A 20,712-nucleotide genomic window follows, 5' to 3' on the forward strand; every position below is an offset into this window, starting at 1 on the left:
TCTAATCATAGATGCCCACATGAGCACAAAATTTAAGCCGCAAATTCCAAACCGTTTTCTCACAGCGAGAGTTTCTCTTGAGCCAACATTTTAAAATGCTTTTCCTGTAAAATACAAATATTCCAGATACGCCTCTATGTGTGCAAGGCGACGAATTGTTTCATTGTCATTAAAATGAACCATTGACAACAGTAACTGATACCTGTTCCTTGACATCACTGCTCGCGGAACTGCAAGGTTATAGATACTACGAGTGGACCAATAATCTGAAAGGATACTCAGTCTTACTAAGCCCATTCACATGGTTAGCCCCAAGAACTTTTTAATTTCGTCGTTATTCGTCGCTGTCCATTGATTTATCCTTGATCCTTTTGTTTTTTGGCTTGATCTTGACTAATGATTTCGTCATCGACAATCAACGAAAAAAATGTCTAGTGGCGTAGAGTTTTCGTCAAGATCTATTTTTAAGCCCTGGGGTCCACTAAACACGAATTGTTTGTGTCTTCCACAGTATTCAGTCCAACCATGATTATCATTTTGATCATCTTGATAGGGTTCATCCACTTCATTGGCAAGATCATCTTCTAATTCTTGGACTTCCAGAGTTTCAAGTATATCATCTAGATCTTCTGGATCTGAATCGTCTTCAGATGAGTCTGAATATTCTTCGATATGATGGTCAAGCAACGTTTTATTTTTTGAGATACCAGGATATCAAATAGGATTATCAATGGAATCATTGGAGCTAAAGTTCAGTATCACTTATACAGTCTATTTCACGGAGAAGTTTTTGTTCTGTCATTGGTCTCTTGTTTTCTTGGTTGTCTCCTGGTCTCTTTCTCTTACTCATTTTACTTTTATTTTACACTTTCACCGGGGTATCTGCAAATCATGACATTGAATTATGGATTCGTCACTCATGAAAGCCATTGCCATTACGGCAAATATACAGTTCAAGGTGGAGAAATCCATGATTCAACGTTGTCTCGAGATCTGGTAAGCTTCTATTTCTCTTCAAAATGACCTGTAGCAAAAGAAAAAGCTGTCATTCATATATGAATGATACATTAAAAACCATAAATTGATAAAAAAGCTTGTTATTTGTCCATAATAACATACCCAAATAATATTTAAACCAAAAATATAGAAGTAAAAATGAGCTTGGCCTCGAGAAGAATTATTCTAATAACAGCACGGCAGTAGATAGGCGGTGTGTTAAATAAGGAACACGTATGCAAATTTTCAAAAGTCTACGTTGACTGATTTTTGAGTTATGAACATTTTGGAAATACTTTTTTTTCAAAATTCTGAGTTTTTTTAAAAAACGCTGAAACAGGTGTCGAATGAAATTAAACAAAGAACCTTATTCAAAATTTTCAAAAGTCTGCGTTTAAATAAGGGTTTTACTAATGGGGTTTAAATATATGGAATTAGATTTATAATTTAAGCCCCATGTTGTAACTTGAACCTGTCTCATTAATATATGGTTAAGTGCACCTAATAAACATCCAAAAAAACACTTTTAATAGATAAAAATAATATTTTATTTTACAGATTAAGTAGATTATTAAACAAACGAAAAGTATGACAAATTAGCCCTCACTAGAAAGTAAATAATCCATTACAGTCAAGGCAAGAATAAACTATCGAATGGTAACTGAACGTTCATGGAAACGACACAAATAAGCCTCACTTTGACCCATATCACTTTAAATAAACATCAAAAACCTTATTAAAAAAAAAATAAAATAATAATAATTTAAAAATGCAAATCTATACATGAGGGGTGTTAAATCGAAATTTAATTGATGGCAAGGGTTCCCATGGGATCCCAAGCGGGTAACACGATCGGCTCCTGTTTGAACACGTCCATCACCTCCTGCGGGACGAACTTCTTGTCCACCACCACCTCGAACGTGAATTCTTTGAACCAATCGGAGGTCATCAGCAGGTAACCCTTTTCGCCTCTCTCCTCGCCCCAGGAGTTTTCCACCCTCAATTTTTGTACTTCACCTTTATCCTGTAAGTAATATTAATAATAATAATAACAATAATAATAAAAAGGATTATTTACAGTTAAAGAGTAAAATAAACAGTTTCAATTAAAACTACTTGAATCGTTAACTTGTAAGTGACTTGTTTTGACCCTCAAATCCATCTTCATAGACTCTAGATTTATGTAAAAGAATCTTAAATGAAGTTATGCCCAAATATGTCCTCGGATGAATGTAATATAATATAATAACGGATACAATACGTTCAGAATACATGCTGTAGATTTGTTTATAAATTAAGAAAATTTGATCATGTCTCAGAAAATATAAAAGAGTTGGGTTGGCTTAAGTGTGATAACTGGTATAATTTTAACTTGACTCTATTTTCTAGAAAACTAAATATGTGTCAATAACCAGTATATTTGTTTAAAAAACCAATTTATAGGTGCATAATCGCTTTTTACGAGATAAAAATTATTTAACAATGCCACAACATAGAACTTCTTTTTTTAAAAAGAGCTTCAGTTATAGTTATCTTAACTATTTCAGTACTCTAAAATCCTTAACAGAAATATTCTTCAAATTTGAAACTCTTATTGGCACTTTAACATGTTCCAGCAATAAGTGCCTGGAATATTCTTTAAATGACTGGGAAATTTTTTCTAGATACTTTAAAGTGTTCTATAATAAAGTTGCTGGAATATCCTCCTGAGAACTTGCGTCCATCTAGGTCGACATTCCAATATTACGTAGTAATTCCGAAAAAAACTCTAATTTACCAGTGCATCTACGCATTTCTACTTCGACTTTAACCCATCGCGCCATCTAAACGTAAAAAGTGCAATCAGCTGGCCAACATAGCGCTAGTCAGCTGTTAAAATGTGGGCGTTCGGACGTGCAACAATTGACGGTAAGTTTTTCACTTAATTCTTCTATTTTTTCTAAATATTTTTTTGTAAAAACTATTATAATCTTTTTCTAAATGATTTTTGTTTATAATTCGATTAATATTTTAAGTCTTTAGCGGAAATGTATTTAAATAAATGGAAAAAACGACCATGTCCATTTAAATGATCGTCGGGAATTCGTCCCCTAATTTTACATTTAACCTCAATCCATTAAAGTGGACACTATTATAGGACTTGCTTTAAATTGTTAACTTCAAACTAGCCAACTAAATAATTTTAAGAAACATTTTAAATTTATGACATTATTATTAGCTATTTTTGGAAATGATACTTATTTGCGACCCGGTAAAGATGACGATAGGCTACTTCAATTATTGAATGCTAATGATTCTGAGTTTGAAAGAGACTCAGATGACGATGAATATGGGATAATACATGCAGAAACAAAAGGTGAAGATCAAATAGATGAAAATCAAGATGATTATGATGGTGACTCAGACCCAGAATTTGATATTCCACTTAGCATTTTAAAGGAAAAAATGTCAGCAAAAGCTAAAAGAATGACTTGGAGAAAATCTGACAGGTCTGAAATTTTTTTTCTATTGCAGTTTCAAGGGAGTAGAAGTAGTCAAAGACGGTTTTGAAGAAAGTCACTTTCAATGAGCAGGTTGGAAAATTATGGATTATGTATCAGTATTTATTGACGATAAATTATTTAAGACAATGCGTGCACAAATATAATTTTTTTTTTAGAAAATGATAAAATTATGAATTTATCGACCGATGAAGTAAAAAAATTTATTGGAATATCGGTTTTAATGTCTTGTTTAAAATATTCTAGGGTGAAGATGTTTTGGGCCAAAACAACTAGAGTTGATTCAATTGCGAAGCACATGACGCCGGATAGATTTTTTTCAATAAGAAGTCACTTCAAAGTAGTCATTGACAATGATGTATCAGCTAATGATAGACAAAAGCACAGGTTATGGAAAGTAAGACCAATTATCGAGAGAGTCAGACAAGGATGTTTAAAACTAGAGAGGCAAGAAAATGTTGCAGTGGATGAACAAATGATACCATTTACTGGCACCTGTGGTCTAAAACAATTCGTAAGAGGCAAACCCAATCCAGAAGGACTAAAAAATTTTGTATGTGCTACACCAGAAGGACTTGTGCTTGACTTTGAAATCTATCAAGGTAAACAAACTTTTTTGGACGAAAATTCAAAAAAATTGGGTGTTGGAGGTTCAGCAGTGATGCGATTATCCCGAAGCCTTAAAAGTGGCTCTCACATCTTCATGGGTCGCTATTTTACAACAATATCGTTGTTAAAGAGTTTACTTGATAAAAACTTTTATGGTACGGGTACTATTATGAAGTCTAGAATTCCTTCTTCAGCTCATCTAACAGCAGAAAAAGAAATTAAAAAATTCGTACGAAGTTTTAGTGAACAATCAGTAAGGGATGATTCAAAGATTAATTTGGTTCAATGGTATGATCAAAAACCAATAATTTTAGCATCATCTGAAATGGAAAAAGATCCAATAAATGTATGTAAACGTTGGTGGAAAAAGGAGGCTAAATACCTAGATATTTTCAGACCAAACATTGTTAAATCATACAATGATTGTATGGGTGGTATTGATTTGATTGATCGAATGATTAGTTACTATCCCATCAATACTAGAACTAAAAAGTGGACTGTAAAAGTAATTTTACATTTCATAGAATTAGCTCTTGCAAATGCCTGGATCCTCTACAGAACTGATAGGAAAAAACTAGGTGATTCTGCCAAGCAAATTCAACAATTTTTAGATTTTAAGATCAGCATTGTGGATAAACTTTTAGCCACAAATTTTGAAGACCAAAATGAAGCACCTTTGACCATAAAGACTCGAAATAACGCTTTGGGCTATAGTGTAGATGATTTCAATTCGAACACCTTACAAATTGGGGTACGATCAATATACTAAATTCACGCATTGAAACAAATAGCAAAATATATAATGAGCGGTCCTCGTATATTTAAAGACATCTGATCGCTGGAAATTCCTAAACCCCGGCCCGTTCAACGAGAAATTTTGTCAGAGAGAGGTAGGCTAAGTACCCAGCAATGACGTGTAAAAGACGAAGACAAAAGATTACTACCGGCGCTTGGGGTTTGAATTGTCGGCCTATAGAAAATAAAAATTCTACGATAAATTTTACATGGGCCTGGTGCCAGTGGCGTTTTATGTTTTATTTCTGGTTTAGAATCAGGTGTCTTAAGAATGTGTTGGTCGCGTGTCGTAATTTTATAAATTAATTTGTTGTTACCGTTGTGGTCTTTATTTCTGTTGTTGCTTTTGTCGTTGTTAATACTGTTGTTATCACTGTTTTTAAATACTTTTTATCTAACAATTTAAAATGCCATTGTGGAGACCTTTTGATGTTTTTGATAATAAAATGGACAATTTGGAAGTTAATTCCGACTTGGCGCAATCGGAATTTTTTAAATAAAGACTTACATGTTCAAACCCAGAGAGTTGTTTTAAATATTTTCAATTGCCTAAAAAACGAAATGCGCGGGGCCTCACAAAACGACATTTTAAAAAGAGTTTGTGAGCTGACTAAACTCGTCCGTACTACCATCTACACAGTGATAAAAGCCGGAGACGTCATCGATCATTCTGTGAAGAGAAAAATATTTTTCAATCCTGTGGCACGTCTATGCTTTACAAAGAAGATACCGCTAATGACCCGAGTTTTAGTATTTCTGCTGTTCGGATTGAGTTCATATGGACTATACATTACACCAACACCATTGACTCCCCCTATGACAAAAAGAAAAAAATACATGCACTTGCCAGCCGTTGCTGGTCACTTAAAGAATTCGTTTCGGTGTAAATCATCGAAGTGTACGAAGAAAACCAAATTTGATTGTACCAGCTGTGATGTTTTTTTGTGTGTCACTGCTGATCATAATAATTGTTTTTATGAATATCATGTGACTGGGCAATAAAATTACATCGAAAGTTTTGGTAGTTTAAGAAATATTATTTTTGTTAAAACACATAATAAATAATTATGCATTTTTTTCTGTTTCTTTATAACCCAACGTCCATTTAAGTGGACATCAAAAAAATAAGAAATGGTTGACTTTAAAAAAAAAAACATGTATTTTTATAGTAAGTGTATCCCAAGTATATAAACTATTATGTTTATCCTTGTTTATTAAAAGTCAGCTGGCCGGGAGTCTCAGGAGGATATTTTTCAAATTACTCTGAATTCTCTTACAGGCATTTGATAGACTTCTAGCATTAAATGCCTGGAGTATTCCTTAAATGACCCTGAATCTTTTTTTCTAGCGCTTTAAAGTCTTCTGGAATTTGCTCCCTAGAATATTCTTTAAAGTACTCTAAAATCTCTTCCAGGCATATGAAAGTCTTTCAGATTTAAATGCCTAAAATATTCTCCAAATAACTCTAGCATCTCTTCCAGGAACTTGAAGTGCTTTTGGAATTAAGTGCCTAAAATATTCTAAAAAGTGCTCTGAAACGTCTTGCAGGATCTTGGAAAATTTCTAGCATCAAGTGCCTGAAATATTTTCAAAATATTCTGCAACCCTTTTCGGGTACTTTACACGTATCTGAATTTAACTGCCTGGAATGTTCTGCTACAACTTTGAAAGACTTCTAAAACGAAGTGTCTGGAATATTATTTTGGAACTAAGTGCCTGAACTATTCATCAAAATACTCTGGGACCTTTTCCAGACATTTTAAAGGATTCTAGAATTAAGTTCCCGAAATATTATTTTAAATACCTCCTTCAGGATTTAAGTATTCAAAATATTCTAAAAAGTACTCTGAAATCCTTAACAGAAATATTCTTCAAATTTGAAACTCTTATCGGCTCTTTAACATGTTCCAGAAATAAGTGCCTGGAATATTTTTCAAAATCTTCTAAAACCTTCTGGAGTCAACTGGTTGGAATTTTTTCCAAGAAAGTCTGGAACCTATTCCAGGCATCTAGAAGCATCTAGAAGTCCAACAAATGACTTCTAGATTTAAGTGCTTCAAAGGTTCCCAAAGCTTTTTTCTGAAATTGCGTTCTAGGCTTTAGAGACTTTTGAAATTAAGGGTCTGCTTTTGGTATCAAGTGCGTGGAATCTTTTTCCAAATACTCTACGGTTTCTTTCAGGAATTTGTTTGAAGACTTCCAGGATTTTTTAAACTAGTTGGGAGACCTTTCCAGACACCTTAAACATTTCTTGAATGAAGTTCCAAAAACACTCTTTAAAATAATCTAAAAAATGTTCCAGGCTGTTGAAAGACTTCTAGTAATAAGGGCCGTGGAATATTGTTCAAAGGTCTTTGGAGGTTCTTCCTAGCATGTAGAAGAAATCTTGTATTAAGAACCTCTTCATGTTATTCTAAAATCTCTTCCAAGCATTTGAAAGGTTCTGGATACAAGTACCTGAAATATTCTTTAAAATATCCTTCAAGAAAATCATCTAACATTGACACATTCTTAAAAATTATATTGGATCCTTTTCAAACCACTTTAACGGAGTGCTTTCTGTGGTTAAATGCCCGAAATAGTCTTCAAATTAGCCTGGAACCTCTTTTAGATTTTTGAAACATTTCTAGTCCAAACTCATTATTCAGGAATTTGTAAGACTTGGAACATTTTTCAAATTATTCTCGTAATCTGTAGTATTCATCAAATTATGGTAAAATCAAATTATGTTAATATCCACAGAATTGGTTGAATGCAAGAATGGCCAGGAGGCTAAAAACTTCGCCAGTTGCGCTATTCTTGTGCATATGATGTGAGTGTACATTTTCATATGTTTTTGCATTGTATGTACAAAGAAACACTTGAATAAAGGCGTTATTTATTTATTTATTTAATATTGTAAAATCATTTCTTAAAAAAGAAGGAAAGAAGTGATGGCATATATCTTCAGGGTGGTACAACAGAATTGGTTTGTCTTGTTTGTTGTTTTTTTTTTAGTGTTTCAATATTAAAATTCAACGCTTGAAAAACGGAATTCGAATTTTAAAATCCAGAAAAGAGGAATCGACTTTAGTTAGAGACTATTTTCACCATCAGTCAGACACTGTCAAACAGATTCTTTTTTTAATTAAACTTTTTGTCAGGGTCGGGATTAATCCATTAGAAACTTAAGCTTTGATGATTCTATCTTTACTATCGAATTTCAAGGAAACATCTCAACATATGATACTCCAAATTTCACCCTAGATCTCTTAATTTAAGCAACACCGTCCTAGGTTTTATCGTTTTTGAGTAAATCCGCTTCGTACCCCAGACAGAGACTTCTTTATAGCAGATATACGTCTTTATAGGTTATGGCATGTATGAAACAAGATATCTCAATAAGTTCATTTAAACTGTTTGGATCTTTTACAAGATTTATAGCAGACAGATAATATTTGACTATCTTTGAGTAAATCCACTCACATTATTCAGACCTTTTATAAGATTGGTAGACAAATGTTTGCCAAATATTTTACTGTTTACTTCATTCGGATAGCAACGACAATTTATTACTAAATCCGCTCCTTAGTCCATATTTTATACCAAAGCAAAGTTGTGCGATCAGCAAAAGAAATACACAGTCAATTCTTTATTACTGATATAACAACCAAAGGATTTTCTCAAATCAAAAGCACTATTAAGGTAGCTTCTAAGTTATTTTCTATGGAGATGGAGGGCAACCCCACTATGTTCTTCCCGTTAAGCAATTTTTACATGATGTGTCTCCAAAATCAGTAAATTGGGAGAAGAGGTCCCATGGAATGGCCGACGAGATCACCAGATCTAACACCCTTTAACTTTTTTTCTCTGAGTCACTCAAAAACTCGAGCAGTTTCACTCGATGATCTTTGGCACGAATTATTACGTTAATGTGCATCTATTTCAAGAGAAGCGTTTTAAAATGTAAGGAATGAGTTTAAAAAATATATTATACGTTTGTTTAGCCCAAGATGGAAGGCATTTTGAGAAACTAATGGCCATTTAACCTAAAATTGTTGAAGAAGTAGAAAATCAGTTGGATATTCATGAAGGTAGGAACCTAGGCGAAGATTTATTACATTTTCGAGAAAAATGAAGCGCCACCCTTCTATGTTCTTCTTGTGAGTCAATTTTTACGTGATGCGTTTCCAGTTCAGTAAGTCGAAAGAAAAAGAGGTCTAATGGAGTGGCCGGCAAGATCACCAGATTTAACGCCCCTTGACTTTTTTCTCTGGGTCACTTAAGTAATGTCGATACAATCTATGACATTTTCAACAAGATGGAGCTATGCCACCTTTTTATATTCTTCCTGTGGGGCAATTTTTACATGATGCGTTTCCAAAATCAGCAAATTGGAAGAAGAGGTCCAACGGAATGGCCGGCGAGATCACCAGATTTAACACCCCTTGACTTTTTTCTCTAAATCACCGTTAGTTTTATTTAAAAAGTAGTTTAGTCGAAAAGCTTTTTATGTTGTAGCTACGTAGGTAGAACAGAACCTATATTTTTTATGCAGGAGCCTAATACATTGGCTTTTGTTTACTTCAATTATTATACACACCTTTAGGTTTATATTCCATGTAATTTCCACGGTAAATAATAAACGTTATTATTATTATTATTATTCCGATTTTGTAGGCAATAAAAAGAAATTATCATTTTTTTTTTTGACTATTTCTATGTCTATCTACTTAGAGAGTTCTGCCGCTGTTGTACTTCATCGGTTGTAGTGTCTACAATTGTCAATCTTTAAAAACGAACTAAATACCTTCAAACACATGCTAATAGATACGCGTGGTTTTTAATATAAATTAATTCAAACTTGCTTACGTCTAAATGGACCGCCGTGAAAACCATCGCGTGGGTCATCGCGCTCTCCCCATAAAGCAACCGGTCCGCTTTGCACATCGGCGTCTGAATGTCCACCCCGAAGATCAACGGGAAATCCTGTATTTTCAAATCCTGAATGCCCAATTTGGGCGCGAACCGTTTACTGACGTCACAACCGAACCACACCGCCTCGCCCGCCTTTATACTCTTCGCCGTCAGTTCCAATAACAGTTCGACCGGCTGATTGTTGTAGATGCACCGTCTACCGTCCACCACGTTCCCCAAATACTCTACGGTGTAGACTTTGCCGTATTGATTGGTGCTACGGGGGTCGGTCACCAAGCAGACTTTATCGTCTATATTAAAAATCGGTTTGATGTGTTCCTCGTAGAAGTTCTGGGGGGTGATCGGGCCGACGCTGTGGAACGCCTTGTTTTTGTCGTAGTAGTTCCACGTGAACGTCTCGTTAGGGATTCCTGTGAATTATGAAAGAGTCGTTCGTAATTCTTAAAGAGACTCAAATATACAGTGCATTCACGATAAAAGGAATAGATTAATTTAAATTCAGATCTCTCAGTAAAGACAGACACCTCAATTAATAATGTCACTTGGGGAAATTTAATATAGTGTACCTCTAATAGACACTAGGGCGTCAACAACACCCCTGGTATATTATGACGTTCTACAACTCTATGAAAAGTTTTAAGTGATGTTTAACGATCCGACCTAACCCACCTAAGCAAATACCGACGATCCTGTAAATGTGCGTCATCTGGTCTCTGATTAGGTTCTGGACGTCGCCGTCGCTGCCGCCCTTATTGATCAGGTCCCTTAATTCTTTGGCATATTCCCGGAGCTACAAGAACAAACAAAAAAAAGGGTGAATTCCATAATTAAGGGCTAAAGAAACGTGAGAAAATTGCCCTTCCCAGTCACACACTTGTACTTTTTTCTATATCAACTGCAGTAACTTTAACATACTCAGTGTGGGATTCAATTAATTAATGACCAATAATAAGTTAAAAACATATATTCAAGTCATATATAAAGAAATATTAAATTTCAATTCCCAGTACGTTTCTAAACGAACTATTTTATTTTTTCCGACGATTCGGCGGCAACTAAAAGCATCATTTTTTCTCATATGTTATTTAAAGAAGTTAAAACGTTTAATTAAAGAAGTTTATAGTTCCCTTAATGCGATTCTGACCTGTGAACCTTAGGAAACCACGAATAAAATCTTACGATTATGAAATTAAAAGGAAATCTATGGTTTAACTTCTTTTAAGCGGCCCTCACACGATCAGTAATACTGACAGTACTTGATATTGTTTATTTCAGTAACCTATGCAATATTTAGTTTTGTTGTAATCGTTCGTTCTCGTATTCCTCTTCTTCAAAAAAAATGGGCAATAAACAAAAAGCTTGTGTTGCCATTATATTGTACTGTACAAGTTTTAAACGCAAGAAGCAAAAGAGACGTTGGATGAAACAATGCGTGGGTATACTGCGAAAAGTGACCAAGTCGAATTTTTACCAATTTTAAGGTAATAAGTCCAACTAAGTCATAAGCAGTTGCCGAATACCTGATGGTAAAAGTGACCAAGCCTAAATTAAAAAACTAGATATGCCACAAAAATCTACAAGTCATGACAACCAAATTATTTTCAAGAAAAACTGATCAAGTTGACTTATTCACTTTTCTATGTAACTAGAAATGTTAATATCTTTAAGAGAAAATTGACTATTACGACTTTGTAAGCATTGTTTGTTTATATTCGGTAGTCATTCACGTGCAGGAAAAAATTATTAATAGTTAAGTCTGTTTTAAAATGAGTTCCAGAGGCAAGTTTTTAGTGAAATTGCGTTTAGATAATGCTGAAGCTAATACACAGGAAAATAATGGTAAGTAAGAGTATTTTAATTAAATTAATTTGCTGAAAACGAGTTTGAGGTTATGTTCGATTAAAGTTTATCTGATTTTGTTTTCTTTAAAGAGCAGAATAATATAATGGTGATCAAATAGCGGCTCTTATTAGTATATTTTTCTCGTTTTCAGAACCCGCTTCGTTAATCTCAGAGACACGTATATGTTTTACCTGTGGCAACCACAAATGAAAATTACAATGACGATCCTGCATCCATAGTAAATAGTGTTGTTGAAGGTAAAATCTTTTTCAAGAAATAAATTTCCCTTTTAATTTAAATTCTCATTATAATTATGCACATTAAGCAGATTAAGCTCTACGCCAAGAAAGTTTCAAAACGACCTACCTACATGCTTAGTAAAGGAACATACATCTGAAAGCGATTTAGATTTTTCTTCTGGCAGCAGTGATAATTACATACCTAGTGATTACGAAAACTTGTCAAATGGAAAATCGTCTTCGGAAAGTGACAAACCAAAACGTAGCTGTCGCTGGAAGAAAAGTGATCCTTCTGAGTGGAAAAGGAATGTCAAGTTTGCCTTATAAATCTAAAAAGGGCATAGTGAAACCAGCAAAGAAACCTAGATTAATTAATTGCGACTCCTGTAAATTTAAACGCTCCTTAAATGTTAGTGATGAGTTGAGGAACAATTTATGCTCACAATTTTGGGCTCTTGACTACAAAAGACAAAAAGAGTTTATTCTTTGTTATGTTACAAGTAAGGAACCTGCTTGTAGAAGAGGTCGATCAGGAACAGGTGCTCAAAAAACTAGTAGCAGATTCTATTATTTTTTAAAGGAAGGCACAAAAGTTCGGGTCTGTAAAACATTCTTTTTACGTACTTTATGCATTAGTCATGGACCAGTAGACAAAGCCTTTTCTGGGGTAAATGAATCAGGCATATTTGTTACTGATGACAAACGTGATCGAAGAACACCAGCTAATAAGACAAAACCAGAAGTTTTCCAACCATGGCCTCTCATTATTGTAGAGCAACAACTAAACGATCTAAGTATTTAGATTCTAATTTATCAATAGCCAAAATGTACGCTGAAGAATCTAAAAATGCCCAAAAGGAGTATGCCGCCTAAATAACTTACCGGCGGATATTTGGAACAGAGTTTAATTTATCCTTTTTCAAGCCTAAAAAAGATCAATGCCTGATATGTACCAACTACCAGGCTACAAAATCAGCTAATGCAACAAAAAACTCAGATAAAGAACGCGCTCTGAACGACGATAATTTTGTAAGCGTTACATTTGATTTACAAAGCGTTTTACAAATACCGTCTTCAGATGTTTCACTTATGTATTACAGCAGGAAACTATGTGCATATAACTTAACAATATATGAGGCAGCAATAAAAAAAGCCTACTGTTATGCATGGACCGAAATTAATGGCCAACGAGGTAGTTCAGAAATAGGAACATGTCTGCTTAAATTCATACAAAATGTGCCACAAAATATTACGGAAATAAGTTTGTTTTCTGATACCTGCAGCGGTCAAAATAGAAATCAGTTTATTGCGGCCTTTATTGTACATTTTGTACTAAATAGTAACTTAAGTGTTATACAACATAATTTCTTAGTCTGGTCATTCATACATGGAGGCAGACTCTATGCACAGTGCTATAGAGAATGCAAAATATATACCAGTATATACCATGCATGATTGGTGTAACATTTTTCGATTAGTTCGCTCCAATCGTGGACGAAACAAAACAAGTGGACCATACAACGTTCATGAATTAAAGTATAGTGATTTCTTTGACTTAAAGGCACTAGCTGGTCGTACTTTTAAGAATAGAACTATAGATGAAAACGGTAACCGCGTAAATTGATTGAAGAAGAATAGGCCGCAGTATGTCCTATTTAAATACAATTATAGCGACTTGGAGTTTATTAAACTTAATGTAACAGAACGTATGAACGAACAGCGAATGATCTTATCGTAAATGATCTTACCTCGTCTATACAGCAAAGAAATTCCAATATCCAATGCCAAAAAGCAAGATTTTTTAAAGCTTTGTAGAACGGGAGCAATTCCTTCAGAGTTTCATCCATGGTACCAATCGATACCATCAGATAGTGGAAAAAAAGATGTCGCTCCGGAGCCATCAGCGTTTTCAGATTCCGATTCGGACTAGTTCTTTTTAAATATTGCTCTATTTTTTATATTTTTCCATATTATAATATTAAAAAGAAAAAAGAACGAATATTTTGCTTCATCTATAAACTCTAAATCCCGAAAAAAACTGCAAACCTGTAAATTGATTTATTTACAAACTATGATGGCTCGACTTGGTCAGTTTTCACATTATACCCACGAATGGATAGGTCAGCGTCAAAAATACACTCATTTAAATTTTTTAAATAACACGGATCCAGATGATTATCGAAACTATTTCCGAGTAGTGATGTGTACAATGAACTCCTCAATCTCCCAAGGCCTTCTATTACCAAACAGGACACAAACATGAGGCAAGCAATATCAGCAAACGAAAGGCTAGCGTTGACGCTACGATTTTTAGCTACTGGGAGATCGTTTGAGGATCTAAAATTTTTCACTATCATTTCTCCTACAACCATAAGTGAAATTGTGATGACTTGACCATAATTGAATTATTGGCAGACTACATCAAAGTAAGTAAACATTATTTTTACATAAAACAAATATGTTTTTTTATTATTTTATTTTACATTAGAGGCTATTACAATTTATTTAAATGAACTTAAATATGTCTGTATAGTAGGAAGGTCTGTTGGTGATTGTGGTGTGTGTGTTGTTTGAAGGGCTTGTTACTGATTTTGAGATACATTTTGAAGCTCTAAATATTGTCGATTTTGACTAACGTTGTGTGCTTCATCCAATGGCATTGGTGGAGAGAACATGAGCGTTTAAGTGTAACTATTGTGTTACAACTTGCGCATGATAAACTTTGAACTGATGGTGCTCTTGTAATACATCAACAAAATTTGCTTCGTCACAATTTATTTTAACGGAGCTTTTGGTTAAGGTGCCCTGTTCCGCCTCGAAAAGAGTATCATTTATGTATTTCTCCGCCAACCTTCGTTGTTGTGGGTCAATAAGACTTTTCAACTTTGCTTCCAAATTTTTCCAATGAGATATTCATCGTCTTTAGTTAGATGGATATTCACGCGCCATGGATAATACCTGCTGACGATCTTGGTTATCCTGGTTTCCAGTAGCTTTTCCTTTTGTTGCTTTCTCAGTTCTATTAGTGCCTTCTTTTTGTTGCATGTCTTCAGAACGCTGAAACAATAGGAAACAGATCAATGAATTAAATGCTTTGTTTTTTCAGATACCATTAACCGGAGACGAATGGGAGAAAATAGCAAAGGACTTTGGGGCAAAGTGGCAATTTTGGAACTGCCTTGGGGGCAATAGACGGAAAACACGTTCGCATTATTAAACCAGCGAATTCCGGATCAAGGTACTATAATTACAAGGGCACCCACAGCATCGTTTTGATGGCGATTGTAAGTAGATGCTAATTATAATTTTATAAAGGTTGATGTTGGCACTAACGGACGGGTATCGGATGGAGGAGTTCACAATCGGTTGAATATTCCTGATGCCTCAAAACTGACAAATACCGACGAAAAATTTCCTTACGTTTTTATAGGGGATGATGCTTTTGTGCTGAGCGAACATTTATTGAAGCCATTTAGCCAAGAGGATTTATCAGTGACAAACCGGATTTTTAATTACCGATTGTCACCGAGTAGTTGAAAACGCATTTGGCATACTTTACTGGATTTGGTGTATTTCAAAAAGCTATAAATTTATCACCTGAAAAAGCCACCGTTGTTGTTTTAGCCTGCTGTTATCTACACAATTTTTTAATGAAAACAGCAAATACAAATAATTATTATAATAACATATTAAATGTAGAAAACAAGGAAACAGGGGACGTCGTTATTGGCACAGACAGATCCGAACATTCATTGAATGAGCTTCGTTGTTTAGGATCATATCGAAATGCATGAAAAAACGCTAAGCAAGTTAAGGAATGCTTTAGGAACTACTTAAATAAACAGGGGCAAGTGGATTGGCAAAGAAAAATATTGAATTTAACTTAATCGAAATAGGTATTTTGGTTTGTTTAAAAAATGTAATATGTAACTTTCCTGTTCCAATAAAACACTATTTACTTACCACATTTTGTTTTATTGAGCTTCTTCCTTTCTCCAGAATTTCAACATCTGCTAAAAACTGAAGTTCATAAAATATCCACGAACTGTGTTCATACACACTTTCAGCACTACTACCAGTGCGCTTAAAGTCTTTTATTTTCTTCAATTCAATGTGATATTCCACAACTCTGGCATTGACTTATAAGCTGCAATAAACCTCTTTAATATTCATTTTCTTGTTTCTTCTTCTTCAGAAGATATGCTGGATGAAGGTGACCCTACTACAGACAGCATTGATTCCATGATGCCTCGATCACTTCACTTGAAATACTGAATTACTTTACTTTACTGCGCTCGGACGATCAATGTTTTCATCAGTATTTTGGCTCCGCCTAAATACTTTCAGGACTCCGAAAGTATTATCAGTATACTGAAAGTCCATCAGTATTTGCCCTCACACGATCAGTACTATTGTCAGTATTTCGAAATACTGTCAGTAATACTGATCGTGTGAGGGCCACTTTAAGGTTCTATGAAGCAACTGCTTGGAATAATAAATTTATCCATCAAATGTTTGGAATTTATTAATTTTTTTAAATTTTGAGGGCTCATAAATGGAATCTTAAGATGTGACATTAAGGGAGAATCTATAGCTTAACCTCTCAAAAATTCTAATGGCCCAATTGCCTTTAATAAGAAAATAAAATACATGCATTAAATGTTTGGAATTTATTTCTTTCCTGGAATCTTAGGCTTATGACATTAAGCGAAAATCTAAGGCTTAACCTCTTAACGTTCTAATGACCCAAAAGCCTGAAATAATAAAATAAAATCTATGACTCAATCTCTTAATGTTCTATGATTCGAATAATATATGCATTGAATGACTGGAATTTGAAATTTACTTTTTTTTCCTAGAACCTTAAAAAACCATGAATGTCTTAAGACTATGACATTAAAAGGAAATGTGTGGTTTAACTTCTTAATGTTCAATTGACTCAACTGCCTGGAATAATAAAATAACTTTGTTTTTGTTTTAAATATACTCCATTGACAATAAACTTAGTTTTAAGTAAAGGATTCAGTGCTTTTTTTTTAATTGAAAACCCCTAGACAATAAGAAAAAGCCTACATACTTATATAAATAAAATAAGTAAATACCAGATTAGATATCAACTATTATTCTTAGAATATATTATTGTAAAATGCGCGCTTATTAAATACGTACCTTGCTTTTCAACACTTGGTTCATCTTGGCGCTGGAGGTGCAACAAAACGACTCTGGAAAGTTCTTCTTCGGCATCAAACCGTGTTTCTTGATCAAATTGACCAACATGTCCCATTGGCCGCCGTCGCTGGTCGGGTCGTTTAACAGGAACGAGACGATCCGACCGTCGACCGGCTCGTTTTTCCGGGCCGTTTCCACGATATTGTTGAGGAAATAGTTGCAACGCTCGATTTTGTCCCAGAAAAACAGATACCCTTGGGAGAACTCGAAGTCGTCCAGGTTGAAACTCTTGATCACCGGCAATCGGATGACGTTCAGGGCGGCGAACAACCAGCAACGGCCTGAATTTTTTTGGTCGGTCATCGGTTTCGCTTCCGCGTCGATCTAACGAGAAGAAAAGGAAATTTTTGTTTGAAACTTTGTTTTTAAGCAACTGAAAGGCAAAAACGTTATTATCTACTCAATCTACTGCGAGTGCTAGATTCAAATTCAAAAAGTAGCTTTATTATCCCAAACAGAGTTATTGACAAAGCCTTATTAAATATAAGTCAGTAAAACTTAGGACTAATAGATATCAGAAAGTAAATAGAGTTACATAATTGGTAATCAGGACAAAACATCATTAAAAAACTCGTTTAATGTATAATATGCCTTAGTAACTAACAATCTTTTTAATATAAGAGTTTTCTTATACAAAGAGGAAGGTGATTATTAAGTGATCATAATAACACAATTATTCCATGCTCAGGAAGTATCTCTACAGTTAATCATACTTCCTTACCTCAAAGTCCTTTTCTTCTAGCACCAACATTAGTGACATAAAAGATAAAAATTTAAAGATATCAAGATATATGCCAGCTGAAATTCTGTTGCAGCATTTCTCATGTTAATATTCTGTCTCTCCTTCCTTAAGTGATGTTAGAGAATTGGTTGTAGGGGCTGTTGACACATTGGGCCACATGTATGATTATGTTATCTTAACAGGAGATATTAATGTAAATTTACTCTTAGAAACCCACAACTTAGTCCAGGTGATTAATGAACCAACTTGAGTATGTGAATTTTCTGAAACTCTGATTGATGTTATATGTGTGGATGGAGGTATGCAGGTTATTAAGTCGGGAACAGTGGAAATGTACGATATAACAGATCATAGGCCTGTTTATTCTTTCTTAAATTTAAGCCTCAATGTTCATAAACCTAAACTCATAACTTTTCGAAATTTTAGACATTTCAATAAAGATTTGTTTAATGCTTTTATGAGTAATACTGATTTTGGCCAAATATTGACCCAAGGCTCTATTGATACTCAACAAGCAACTAATTGAAATTTTCCAACAAGATAGGTGCCAACAAGATACAAGACACCTCACTCCACAAAGGGCTCTAATTGCTCTTTTTTGCAGAACAAATACTGTGTATTAAAGAGATAGTGGGCCCATGATCCCCAAAAACAAATCCCATAGTGAAGATGTGACTTGACAAGGGCATCAATAGGCATTTTTTGCCATGTAAACATCTAAGTTCTTGAAAATTATTCTAACCTGATGACACCCTACTGCATACTTTAATTATGTGTTCCTGGAATTTGTTTTCAATGTATGAAGTACATGATGTATTGTATTACAATGTATGCACATCTATGGACCTGCAAATAAGCCCTAGACTTAATAAAAGGAAGTAACAGAATCTTCTGTTCAATATGGAAGGGAATGAGAAAGCAGACAGACTATTGTGAAGTTTGGAGCCACGGTAAATCTTAAAATACTGGACGAAGATTGAATGAGAAGCATTTAAAAATCCTATAAAGAGTGTGTAGTCTATGAGTTACTCCAAATTATGCTACCACATGCATAAAATTGGCCTTGCAGATCAGTGGACATTAGAAACAAAGAAACAATGAGATTTCAAATTCAATCAAGATCAATGTAATCTATTTACATTGTAATTATACAAATATATTATAATAAATGACATCTAAGTATCACACTCTATATAAAAATTCCATATCATATCATAGGCAAATTTAGACCCTCGCCCAAATAAATAAAAATATTTAAAAATTACAGTTGATATTGCAAAAGTGCAATAGTGGAGATCCCTTGCATATATTCTGAAACCTCGGCGAAAACATTACAATTCATATTCAATAAAGAACAATGAATTCATTGATGATAATAATAACTGTGGGTTTGTTAGGAGTGGACTTGATTAAATTACAATTTCTGACTAAATGTTTTATATCATACAGTTCAGTCAATTAATTTTCAATGTTGTTCCATCAGGCATTTCGAGTAGGTTGTTTCTTTCACAGCCATTTATCATACAGGATGTTGACACAGTTTTTCAGAAGCCCCAGTGATTTTAAGTGTTAAATTATACAAAAGCAAAGCCTGCCAATAATAACATTCTCACAATTCATAAGTCCTGTTCAAATACAAACATATACATTTATAGGTACATAAACTTTACCGATAACAGTATGACTGATATGTCCTTGCTAAGATATTATTGTAATTACTTAAAATGGCTTTACTTAAACTGATTTATAACAGAAATTCTGTTTTATCAGTGCTGAACAACACATTTTAAATTGCTGAATGGTTGCCTTGAAAAATATAAATGCATTCAATTGTATGTATGCTATTATTGATAACTGGCAACCAAAAATACATTATGAAGTTCTTTATAATCTAACCGAAGAGCCATTAATGATGGCGATAAGAAGACTTAAAGCCTCATCCCTTTGATTCTCGAAAACACTTTACAAATGGGATGCATTACAGCCAAAATTACAAATAAATTAAGTATTTTTTTTTATCTACCTTAGTATTGTAGACATGTACAGTTTCTTCAATTCGTTTCCGACTGAGGGCTGCATCAAAAGGGTCCTGTTTGGTGCACACATTCTGAGCGAAAATGTTCTTGTCTTCGGCCAAAAATGAGGTTTTCAACTTCTCCAACACATCCTTAGTTAAGGGCACTTTAAGAGAAGAATTAGTTAAATGGTTTAGGCCCTTCTGGAGGCATTTCGAGGCGTATCTGCATGTTTGCATGGTAGTGTTGACACGGGGAATTTTGACAGACGTATTATTAGTTGTCAAAATCGAGATAAGAAAATTTTTTTTATTATAGTTTTAAAAAACGGAATTACCTGCGTTCTCGGGCATTTTGCACAAATTTCTCTTTTCTAGCGTGCCGCTTTCACTCGATTACGCTGTATTAAATTTTAAATTAAATAATGCAATTTCACTCTCGACAAAATGGAGGAGGAGACAGAGGAGGAGGATGATCGACTGCGAAGTTAGGAATTTATTTAAAAACCCCCGGACTGCAACTGCATTCATTTTTTTTATTGTGCGCACGCAATTTTTACGAAGTCCATCTCTGTTTGTTTATGTTAATTAGACGAATGAAACATCAATAACGTAGTGCTTAACTCGTTTCGGGTGCACTTAGACTTATAAGCTTGACATATGACAGCTAACGCTGACTCTCTATCCATATGGATACGTGAGTATAAGCGAGCTTAAAACACCGCAAACAATTACATTGGTGTAATTTTACACACTCCTATCTTTTTTCATTGAAATAAATGCGAATTAAACAAGGCGATCATTCATTTATCCATATTTGCTTGTCAC

The 20,712-nt window shown here is 34.2% G+C and overlaps 1 protein-coding gene across 2 annotated transcripts; it reads right to left on the reverse strand.

Moving 5' to 3' along the window:
* Window positions 1-1,520: 1,520 nt before the first annotated feature.
* On the reverse strand, window positions 1,521-20,393 carry LOC126742739 (bleomycin hydrolase). Of its 2 annotated transcripts, XM_050449526.1 has the most exons (6): window positions 20,223-20,393; window positions 19,894-20,051; window positions 17,069-17,452; window positions 10,488-10,608; window positions 9,753-10,228; window positions 1,521-2,020 (listed from the first exon to the last, which is right to left on the reverse strand). In XM_050449526.1, exons 1-6 carry the CDS (start codon window positions 20,236-20,238, stop codon window positions 1,802-1,804), a joined length of 1,374 nt encoding a protein of 457 aa, XP_050305483.1. In that variant the 5' UTR covers window positions 20,239-20,393; the 3' UTR covers window positions 1,521-1,801. The 2 variants fall into 2 exon arrangements, with proteins under 2 accessions (XP_050305483.1, XP_050305482.1); XM_050449525.1 differs by lacking the exon at window positions 20,223-20,393 and having other exon boundaries at window positions 19,894-20,157.
* Window positions 20,394-20,712: the final 319 nt, after the last annotated feature.

Source organism: Anthonomus grandis, chromosome 12, assembly GCF_022605725.1.
Source record: "Anthonomus grandis grandis chromosome 12, icAntGran1.3, whole genome shotgun sequence".
Classification (NCBI taxonomy): domain Eukaryota; kingdom Metazoa; phylum Arthropoda; class Insecta; order Coleoptera; family Curculionidae; genus Anthonomus; species Anthonomus grandis.